The sequence below is a fragment of the Muscardinus avellanarius genome (assembly GCF_963383645.1).
Source record: "Muscardinus avellanarius genome assembly, chromosome: 15".
In the NCBI taxonomy this organism is placed as follows: Eukaryota; Metazoa; Chordata; class Mammalia; order Rodentia; family Gliridae; genus Muscardinus; species Muscardinus avellanarius.
The window spans coordinates 69,176,856-69,187,627 of record NC_137801.1 but is presented as its reverse complement, the minus strand read 5'-3'; the positions used below and the strand labels follow the sequence as shown (position 1 = coordinate 69,187,627).

General features: G+C 56.5%; 2 protein-coding genes across 6 annotated transcripts in view; one reads left to right on the top strand and one right to left on the bottom strand.

Annotated features, from left to right (window-relative positions):
- Positions 1 to 701: 701 nt before the first annotated feature.
- On the bottom strand, positions 702 to 3,068 carry DOK1 (docking protein 1; the record flags this gene model as incomplete). Of its 2 annotated transcripts, XM_080711199.1 has the most annotated exons (5): positions 702 to 1,514; positions 1,775 to 1,959; positions 2,131 to 2,224; positions 2,358 to 2,657; positions 2,982 to 3,068. In XM_080711199.1, 5 exons carry the CDS (start codon positions 3,039 to 3,041, stop codon positions 702 to 704), a joined length of 1,452 nt encoding a protein of 483 aa, XP_080567325.1. The 2 variants fall into 2 exon arrangements, with proteins under 2 accessions (XP_080567325.1, XP_080567326.1); XM_080711200.1 differs by lacking the exon at positions 1,775 to 1,959 and having other exon boundaries at positions 1,498 to 1,514; positions 2,982 to 3,041.
- Positions 3,069 to 5,172: 2,104 nt separating this feature from the next.
- LOXL3 (lysyl oxidase like 3) overlaps positions 5,173 to 10,772 on the top strand; it is a gene marked incomplete at both ends in the record, with an annotated part of 17,088 nt that continues 11,488 nt past the window's right edge. For 3 of the 4 annotated variants that reach the window (XM_080711123.1, XM_080711122.1, XM_080711121.1), the window contains 3 exons: positions 5,173 to 5,464; positions 7,009 to 7,172; positions 8,328 to 8,542. In XM_080711123.1, coding sequence (XP_080567249.1) covers positions 5,173 to 5,464; positions 7,009 to 7,172; positions 8,328 to 8,542 — 671 coding nt within the window. The remainder of the gene's footprint in view (positions 5,465 to 7,008; positions 7,173 to 8,327; positions 8,543 to 10,772) is intronic. The other variant, XM_080711124.1, reaches the window with a different exon arrangement.

Here is a 10,772-nt window from a genome sequence, read left to right as displayed (position 1 = left end):
ACACTAAGTACTTGAGGAATGTATCCATTTTACAGGAACCATCCTGTGAAGTAGAGCCCATTACTAGTTCTAGCAGGTTACAAAAGGCCAGCGGGGGAGACTGGGAGGTAGATGTCGTACAACTCAGCCAGGGCCACAGAGCTAGAGTCCAGCCCAGTCTGTGGGCTTCACTTGACTACCCAGGCTCTGGGCTGCCTCCCCGGGGTGGAGGGGCGCTTGGGGGGGAGGGCCCTCCCCACTTCTCATGGCCCCCACCACATCCTCTCTACACCCACCCAGCGCATCTGGCCACTGTGACCCCTCTGAATCTATTCACACACAACTTCTTAAACCCAAGATGACTTTAATGAGAATCTTTAAAATCTAAAAATTTAGCTTTAGCAAAGAACAATGCAGGGCTAAAGATCCCGGCGACCTCCACAGCCCCCTCAAGCTGCACCCACTCTGACCAAGTACCCCTTTCCGTAGACCTGGTCAAGAAGCTGTTCATTCTCCGGGGAGAGGTATGGTGTACAGGTGCTGTCCACCCCCTCCCCAAGAGCCCATCCCGCAGTCGCACCATCTGTTCTACTCCTTAGGGACTTCCCTTGACTTGCTGGGACTTCCCTGGACTCCCCTGAGCCTTCTGGTTTCTGGTGGTTCTAACAGCTTTCTTTGATCCTGAGTGCCACCTCCCCACAGTCCTCACACCAGAAACAGGCTCAGGTGGAGCCCTCTGTCTTGACCCCGGTTCGCTCAGTTCCTACTCTAGAAAGCCCACAGTCCAAGCCCCCTGAGACCCCGCTCTTCTGAACCCGACTGTAGAGGGCAGTGTCTGAGCTGGGGCCTCTGCTGCCACTGCCAGTCACAGTACCAGGTTCGGGGCAGGCCAGGCCCTGAGGCTTGGGAGCAGGGACGGGCTTTGTGCTCCGAGGAGGGGGCACAGCATAGTCATCTGTGGCCGGGTTGTATGGGAGCTCATAGCCCTCCTCCTTCGCCCGCGCCTGGCACCACCATGCATCCTTGGGCTCCTGCGGCAGATCATAAAGGCCCCGGGGAGGTGCCTGGGCCAGGCCCTCAGGTTCATCATAAATGGGGTCTTCTTTGGGGTCCGTCAACTTGGCCTTCTGCAAATCCTGCTGCACATGCTCATACAAGTCCCAGTACAGGGGCTTCTTTGACTGTACCCTCTCTTCAGCCCCAGCACGGGTGCTGTCCAGAGGGTCTGAGTATAGGGAGTCCTGGGCAGGGCCTGGAAGAACGCGCAGAGAGTCTAAGGGCTCAGCATACAGGGCTGGAGAGCCGTCCAGAAGCTCCTGGGGGCCAGGAGGGGAAGCCAGCTTCCCCTCTGCCCCCTCCCCTTCTTGGGAGTTAGTTCTGAGGACATCTTGCCCCTGTCTTGCCTTTCCCTGGGCCTTCTGCCGGCAAATGGCAGTCTCAACTGCCTGAAAGATGTCATTTCCCTGTGCCGTCTGGAAGGTGAAGGTTCCAGGGCCCGAGGAGCAGCGGCGACCAGCCTCAAAAGAGAACATGACCTGAGGAAGGTATAGAGAAACGCATTACCGGGAGCTGACCAGAAATGTCAGAAGAGGTGAGTCAGAGAGCCTGAACTAGTTAGGGCATCTACAAAGAAGAGGCCCCTGGGTGGAGGTGGGGGCAGGGCAGGGCAGGGGAGGAGGAGGAGGACCCAGTGGCAGAGCTGCCACCTTCCTGTCCTGCCCAACCTGGCCCACCTCTACGCTGGCTGCTATCCCAGGAAGCCCCCCCCCCAGGGCCCTGCGCACAGCCCTCACACCTTGTCCCTGCCATAACGCCGCAGCAGGGTGTAGGGCCAGGAAAGGAGTGGCTCCAGGATCTGACTCTGGGCTCCCACCGTCAGGAGAGTCAGTTTCTCGGCCTCGACCCTCAGCACATAGGAGCCATGCAGGCCACAGCGCTCAGCAGCCTCGGTCCTTTGCACCGTTACCCAGAACTGGGATCCTGAAAAGAATACACAATTAGATGGGCAGGTGGGAAGGGTGCGCTGGGGACAGGGTGGGGACCCCGCAGACTCGGGAGCAGCGTCTAAGCACTCACTTGGAAGCCAGATCTCAGCGGCTTTTCCCACACACCCTCCCGCTCCATCCCCGCCAAGGCTTCGCAGGCATCTACCTTCCCAGGTAGGGCTGTACAGCGAATTCTCCAGCATCTCCAAGGCAGAAAGCTTGGGCGGATTCTCGGCCAGCGCCGGGGCCCAGCCGCCTTTCTGCAGTAAAGAGAGCGTCAAGGAGTCGCGGGGGGTTCCTAAGCCAGCCTGCTCCACTGTCCTGCAAAGGGGTCACCCGTTCGGCCGGGTGCCGCTGGCCCCAGCCCCTCGCTGAGAGCCCGGGCCGCCTCACCTGAAAGGCGTTTCGGCACAGGGTCTGCACCCAGGCGGCACTGGACGGCGCATCCGCCGCCAGCAGGTGCGAGCGCTGAGCGGTGTCCAGGCGGAAGGCCGTGGCTCCCGGCTCTGGGGGGCTCTCCACGGCCACCGGGGCCACGCTCACACACTCGGCCAGACGGATCACTTTGCAGTCCAGGCGGCGCGAGCCCCCTCGGCCACCTCCAGAGTTTGACCCCTTGTGGTCAAAGAACTCGAGGCGCGCTACGCCGTGGGGACTGGCCGGGTACAGCACGGCCCAGGTCTTCCTCCACTTCTGGGGAGAAAGCGAGAGGCGGGAAGGAGCCGGAATGCGCGACTACGCTTGCTCCGACGGGCGGTGGTGGAGGAACCAGCGCAGGCCCACTCAGGGGCCAGTGGCCCCCGGCGAGGGGCAGTTTCCCAAGGGTGGCACCGTCCCGTCTCCCCAGCACCCAGGACCGCAAGCCCCAGGCTGCACACGCTTTTCAGGAGTGTGCAAAGCAACCTCGCCGAAACGTCACCACCAGCGCTGCGCTCCAACCTGCTACCCTCCCCCTCGCTGGACCCTTTTGCCCACTCCTAGACCTAATGGGGCTTGGCGACCCCTGGCCCCTACTACCTTGGTCCCAAAGCGCTGACTCTGCAAAAAGAGCGGCCCTTCCATTACAGCCCCGTCCATGGCCCCGGGCGGTCCTTTGCGCGCTTCCTGGCCCTGAGGGCTGGGGGCGGAGGCGGAGGCGGGGCGGGGGGCGGGGACCGCCTGCTGAGGGCGTTCCCGGGCCCCGGCGGCCGCCGCCGGGAAGAGGGAGGGAGAAAAGCCAGAAGGGAGGAGTAGGGGTCTGCAGATCAGTCGGGTGGAGCGTCACCTCCAGGCCCCTATCGCAGCCCTGGGGCGCGCACAATGGCTCCACCCAGAGAAACTGGGATTTCAGCGAAAGGGCCCCGGAGCTGGGGGGAGCGAGGGGGCTGCGTGTGGCGTCACACATTCAACGTGACATCAGAGTGAAGCCGTGACCTCACCCTCGGGCACCCTGGCACATCAGAGAGGCCAAGCGGGCCCTCGGATCTCTAGTTCACCCGGCCAGACCCGCCCGCAGTCCAGCTCGAGTTGGACTGTTTACACCCGCCCAGCCCAGGACCTGGAGGAAGGGCGGGCGGGGGGGGGGGGCTGGAAGGCTTCCCGCCACCACAGGGGCCACCGCAGGGGCCGCTCCGCCACTCGGTAGCCGCTTGCAATCCAGCCCCCTTACCGCAGACGCCCGGCCTCCAACCTGCGGGAAAAGAAAGCTTCATTGAGCCGGGAGGGTCAGGGGAAGGGGGGAGGTTGCAGCCGCGGCCAGCGCCACAGGGGAGGGGTTGGACCTAGAGGAGAAGAGGAGGGAACTGGCCTGGGAGGAATGTGGGAGGGCTCGAGGGGACGTGGGAGGGACGAACAGAGAGGGGGGAGAGAGGGGGGGTCCAGTCTCCCCTGGCCGAGCACTTTTTTTTTTGGAAGTCCTAGGACTACTTCAGGACCAGGACTCTCCCATTCCCTAGGGCCCTGTCCCGCCAAAGGTAGGGGAGTCAGGCAGCGGGCCTGGGAGGGGGAGTTGGGGATGGACAGGATGGTGGAGGGACCAGGGAAAAGGGGTGTTGCGGGATGGAGTGGGGGGAGCCAGCCAACTGAGAGTTTTAGTATTACCAAAGGGGACTGAGACATGAGAGAAAAGAGCTAAGCAGATAGTGGAGTTGGGGGCTGTAGGCTGCTTCACATAGGGCAACCCGGAGTGCCCTGAGGCTGGGGGCTCCTCTGTGAGGCCCTACCCCCCAGTCTCCTGGAGCCAAATGTGCCCAGAACAAAGCTGTCTTGGTGAGCTGTCTGTGTGGGTTGCGGGAAGCATGTCCAGGGGGGCCCCTCGCTGTGGAGGGCTGTTCCCAGCCCTGGACAGAGAAGGCCTTGGCTGAGGACCCATAGAGCCCTGGCCTCTGGTTGCCCAGCGACAGCCACAGTGGTGTTGGCAGGAGGCTGGGACAGCCCCACCGCATCCCTGCCCTGCATGAGGCCTAGCCCTCTGGGCCCCTTGACCCTGGGGGGCATCTGAGAGCCTGTGTGCAGGGCAGGGTGTGCAGCGGCTCCAGTGTGCTCTGGTGCCTGCCTCCCAGCCTGGGAATCGGCCCTAATAATCTTCCCAGATAGAAATCTGCACTGATAGGACCCGGGCTCAGGGGATCCTGCCCCTTCCCTGCCTCTCCACAACCAGTGCACGCCTGTCCTCTCTCTGTGTCATCCCTCTGTGTCTTCTTGGATCCCTCCCCGCAGGTTTCTGCATGGGTCTCCCTCGCGGAGTACTGTGCGCCTGGCTCTTTCCCGTCTCTCTCCCCTCCTCTGTTCTGCTGTCTTCATTCCCACAGTCTCTCTTCCTCTCACATCCTGTCCGCCTGGGTCTTCCTCTTTGTGTGCATCTATCACTTTATAGTGGCCATTCTCGGACTCTTGGCCTCTGACCTCTGTCTTTTGATCTTTGGGTCTCAGATTAGTCAATGAGGGTTAATGGAAATGATGACTGGCCAGTTTCAGGAAGGATATTGTGGGACATAAGAAGTAATTGTGAATGTTTATTATTTACAAGGGGGAAGAAGACGCCCCTCTCGGCCCCAGCTTTGGGTCTCTAGTGTGCCTCTTTGATTTTGTCTCTGCCCTTAGCGTGTGTTTCTGCCAGTCCCTGAGGCTGTTTTCTCTCTATATTCATTCTCATTCTCTCTTTCCCTCCCTCTCGCTCACTGATTCTGGCCTTACAGGCTCTTTCTGAGGCACCCAGGCCTCCTGTGCCATGCGACCTGTGAGTGTCTGGCTGCTGGGCCTGCTGTGCAGCTCCAGCTTGGGGTCTCCAGCCCCATCTGCGGGCCCAGAAAAGAAGGCGGGAAGCCAGGGGCTGCGGTTCCGGCTGGCAGGCTTCCCCAGGAAGCCCTACGAGGGCCGCGTGGAGATCCAGCGAGCTGGTGAATGGGGCACCGTCTGCGATGATGACTTCACGCTGCAGGCTGCCCACGTCCTCTGCCGGGAGCTGGGATTCACAGAGGCCACAGGCTGGACGCACAGTGCCAAGTATGGCCCTGGAACAGGTAAGTGGTGCTCCATAACCTCGGTATTGCCAGAGTGTGGCCTATGCACAGACAGGGAACACCAGGACGCCACAGCCACAAAGACACACAACACCAGCAACAGCCAGTGTCAAGCACAAGGATGGATGATCAACCAGCCAACATAGTTCCAGAGCTAGCCGCGTGGCCTTAGGCTAGTCAGTGCTTTCCGGGAGCCTCAGATGCACGTTCCTTTCTGCTACAGAAGCATGACTCTACAAAGCCGTGCAGGAGGCCAGCCCAGAGCCAGGTGAGCCCTGGACAAGCAAGTACAGTTGGTTTCAGGAGAAGCTGAAAGGTTAATGATGTCTGGAATTCTCAAAGTCAGACGGGATCACAGACGCTGCAGTTGGCACATTCCAACTGAAGCTGGGTTAGCACAAATATGATGCTGAGGGGGCCCTAAGAGCAATTCTCACAGAGGCCTAGAGGTGCTGGCACCATATGAACCCACAGTGGGACTGGGACAGAAGTGGGTGCGGCCTGCAGCTGATCCCCCAGGTTGCCACTAGCTAAGCCAGCTCTGGAATAAAGTGTCACCTACAGAAGCCATATTTTAAAAGGAACTGTGGAAAGTGGAAATACTTTCAGGGAAGAGGTACTCAAATGTGAAAGATTCAGAAGCAGAGTTTCGGAAGAAGTTCCTGAAGAACCCAGAGGTTTCATACAGAAAGAAACAGCCTGGGAGAGCAATTACATCATTGTCGTCTTCAAGGTGGGAAGGACAGTCATGTGACTGAGGGTTTTTTTTCCTGGATGGCTTCAAAGGACTGAATCAGACCCGGTGGGGGAAAGTCTTAAAGAGTCATAAGGACTTCCCGAAGACTATGTGGTCTGGTGGGGCAGGAGGGAGATGTCCCAGCACACGCTGGGGAAGTCCTATCAGAATATTATGGGGGGTTCCCTGCTCATTGGCTGGGACAGACGACCTTTAAGGTCCCACCCAGTTCTGAGAGGAACTCAGTGATGTTCATTATAGTCCAGACAGAGAAAAGAAAATGGAGCCAATGGCATGTCCTGCCAGACAGGACTAGCACTCGGGAGAATGTCAGGGTGAGGGGATAGGATCTTCAGTTTCCAGATCTTATGAACAGACCAAACTCCTAAGCCCCTGTGTATTAGCTGTGTGATCTGAGGCAAGTCACTTAACTTCTCTGAATCCCTGTCCATGTATATAAAATGGTCTTCTGGCAGCTCTGTTCTAAGGATAAGTATGTACACACATGGGAGAGCACCTGGCACACAGTAGGTACTTTTTATAGTTATCACTAGTTATCACTGAATGGGTAAAGACTGAACAGAAGGTCAGTGTTGGTTCTTGGCTTTTTATTCACCTTGTTACATTCCTGAATATCTCCAAATCACCACCAATCTTAGGCGCCCTTTCCTCGTTCCCTTCAGGGTCCCTGTTCATTCTCCACTCCTCTTCTTACCAGAAAAATAAGATAGTCGCCCTGGCCAGATGTGAGATCCCCAAGCTCACTCTCCCCAGCATCCGCCCCTCATCTCCACCCCGCCCTCCACAGGCCGCATCTGGCTGGACAACCTGAGCTGCAGTGGGACGGAGCGCAGTGTGACTGAATGTGCCTCCCGGGGCTGGGGGAACAGTGACTGTACCCACGATGAGGATGCTGGGGTCATCTGCAAGGACCAGCGCCTCCCTGGCTTCTCAGACTCCAACGTCATCGAGGTCTGTAGCTCACTTGCTCACAGGTGTTCATTTCTGTGTGTGTGTGTGTCTGTCTGTCTGTCTGTCTCACACACACACACGTGCACACACACACACACACACACACGCACACACACACACACACCACCCAGGATGACCAAGGTAATGAGGACTGTGGGATGGTTGTACATGGGATAAAGTTGGTGGGAGGCTTGGAGCTGGGGGAAATGATAGAGTGCCTAGGTGCTGTAAAATGTGTGTGTGTGTGTGTGTGTGTGTGTGTGTATGTATGTATATATATATGTATGTATGTATGTATATATATGTATGTACATATATATACATATATATATATATATATACATATATATGGTCTGGGGATGGAACCCAGGGACATTCTACCTCTGAGCTATACCCCCTGCCCTATTTTTTATTCTTTATTTGGAAACAGGATCTCACTAAGTTGCAGAGAGCCTCACTAAGTAGCTGAGGCTGTCCCTGAACCACGATCCTCCGGTCTCAGCCTCCCGAGTGCTGGGATTACAAGCGTGCACCACCACGCCCGGCTTATTTTTTCATTTTTATTGTTAGCATTCCAGTTACTTAACCTGGCATGAACCTCTGGAGCTTTATCCAGGAACACCCCAGGGGCATTCTGTGCTGTCTCCTCAGATGTTCCTGCTCTCCTGGAACATCTCCCGGCTTACTTTTCCTTCCTCCTTCAGAAAGCCATTTCCTTAGCCAGACACAGTGCAGCACTCCTGTAATGCCAATACTTGGGAAGCTGAGACAGGAGGGTCACAGGTTCGAGGTCAGCCTCATCAACTTAGCGAGACCCCCGTTTCAAAAAATAATAATAAAATAGGACTGAGGGTGTTGCACAGAGTTGCAGTGCCCCTGGGTCCAATCCCTAGTAACACACACACACATACGCACGCACGCATGCACACGATCTTCCTCGAGCCTTTGGCACCACTGACCATTGCCAGAGCACAGCATACCCTCCACTCTGACTACAGTCGAGTCCACAGCAGCCAGGCACCTTTTCAGCCTTGCCTGAGTCCTGCCCCACCAACTGGGTTTACAGCAGGCACTGGAGCAGGGTTCCTTAAAGGGGGCAGGACGCGGGAGAGGTGCTACGGGGACTCTTTGCCTTGCCTGTGACCCCCTCCCCAGGTGGAGCATCACCTGCAAGTAGAGGAGGTGCGACTTCGCCCAGGCGTGGGGTGGGGCCGACGACCCCTGCCTGTGACTGAGGGGCTGGTCGAAGTCAGGCTCCCCAACGGCTGGTCTCAAGTGTGCGACAAAGACTGGAGCGCCCACAACAGCCACGTGGTCTGCGGGATGCTGGGCTTCCCCGCCGAAAAGAGGGTCAACACGGCCTTCTACAGGTGAGCCCGCGGGAGGGGCGGCCGGGGCGTGGGGTGTTCGTGGGGGGCGGTGTTCGGGGAACTCAGAGGGGGGCCGGGGGCCTGGAGTAGTGGGGAAGTGGGGAGGCCGATGTGGAGCCGCAGAGCTGGGGAATCGCGTGGGTCTCAGGGCCGCCCCGAGGGGGACCTAGGACCCCAGCCGGGTGGAGGGCGGGCGGTGACGTCAGCGGGCGGCTGAGAGCCTGGGCCTCGCGGCTTCCGAGTTCAGCGAGGGCGCCGCCTGGGTGGGGCCCGAGGGTGGGAAGCCAGCGGGGTGCCCCGCCTCGGGGCGGAGCCGGGGTGGGGGGGCGCCGGGCGAGTCCCCGCCCCGCCCTGGGCCCCGCCGCCCGCGGAGGCTCGCGTCCCAGGGCGCCGGAGCATCCCCGAGCCCCGGCGCAGCCCGCTCCGCCTGCGCGCTGACACCCTGCTAATCACGCAGGCTAAAGACGCGCCCCGTAAGGCTTCGGAGCTTACGGAGTCCCCCTGCCCTGGAGCATCTGCTTTGATCACTTTGAGAAACGGACTTTGGAAGCCATGCGTTCTGCTTGGAAATCTTTCCACCGTCTCTATGATCTTCTAGGTTGCAAGCCCAAACCGCTCGTTTTCCTCAGCTCTTCCTTAGGTCCGTTTTGTGGAAAGGGCTCTTGACAGCTTAGGTGACGTCCCGCTGAGCATCACGGGGGCGGGGGTCTGATGGCGCAGGGTCCGGGAGAAATGCCCATTCTAGATTAAAGTGTGCCTCGAACTTGCATTGCTTGTGTATTGAGGCAGCAGCTCGCAGCTCGTATGGAACTTGCAATCACCTACAACCAATTCAGGTCTTCAGTTATTCTTCATACTGATAGAGCAGTCTCTTTGAACCTAAATGTATGTTGTGTTTGCCCTGTTAAGTTCCATCCCGTACATCATTTTAAAACCATCACTACACGAGGCTCCCAAGGGGTGGTCCAGCGTCTTGATGTGATTTTCCATCTGTCATCTCTGCCAGCCTTCTCCAGTGGACAGACGGGATGCTCTGCCCTCTGGCTCATCAGAATGACTGTAAAAATCATTGTTGAAATGTTTTAAACCAAAGTCGAACTCCCACACAATTTTCTTTTCTTTAGATTTACACCAACCTCTAATCGCTAGTGGTGAAGATATTTTTTTTTTACAAGATTGAAGGAAAAACAGAACATTACAATGATGTAACCAACCTTTTACCATCCTATCTATAATGAAATCATGGGAGATTCTGTTAGTGTTTGCTGAAATCCAGATGCACTGTGTTCACAGCCATCTCCAGCCTTCCAATTTACTAATCCTGTCACGAAAGGAAATCTTAATGGTTTGAGTGCATTTTTATTGAAATGCTTTTAGGTCTGTGAGGATCATCATATTTTTCCTGAAATACTCACGAACTTCCTATTTAATGACTTATTCTTTAACATCTTACTCTTACATTACATACCTGTAGAATAAGGAGTCCTTTTATTTTTAAAAGTTAGGACATTATCGAATCTCCAGTCTTTTCCACATTTTCTCAAATTTTCCTTTCCTGGGCACTGAGACCCATCCAGAAGTTCTTTCAGCCCTGAGAAATAGACTTTGTCTGGCCTGGAGAATGAACCCATTTTAAAACCAGCTCCTTTGCTGCCATCCATCTTGGGCTGAATTTCATTCTCTGCTTGTTCTTACTTAATTAAAGTGCCGGGTGGTGCAAGATCAGTGGGATTTACATATGGGTTATTCCAAGCGAAGACAATGGCACGAACAAAGCTCTAGAGATGCATTCGTCCAACGCCTATTTCTTGAGATCCTGCTGCGTGGCGGGCACTGTTGTAGGAGCTAGATATTCAATAAGACACAAAAAATCTCTGATCTTAAGGACTAGGAGAGAATCAGAAATAAGTAAAATTACAAAATGTAAGGGTGTAAAGAGCACGATGGATACAGACAAAGCAGGGAAGGGGTGAGGTGCGGTTCTAAATAAGAGTGGTCAGGGAAGGCCTCCCAGAAGGCACCCTGTGAGGAAGAATTTAGAGATGGTGAAGACACAGCTCTGCAGACATCTAGAGAGCATCCTGGAAGACAGGTTATAAACGAAAGGACCGTAACTGTGGGGGGGGGGGCTGTGCTGGATCCTCCAGGGGCTCACTGTGGTAGAGCTGAGTAAACAAAGAGAAAGTGGCAGGAAGTGGGATCTAGAAGGAAAACAGGACCATTGGAGGCA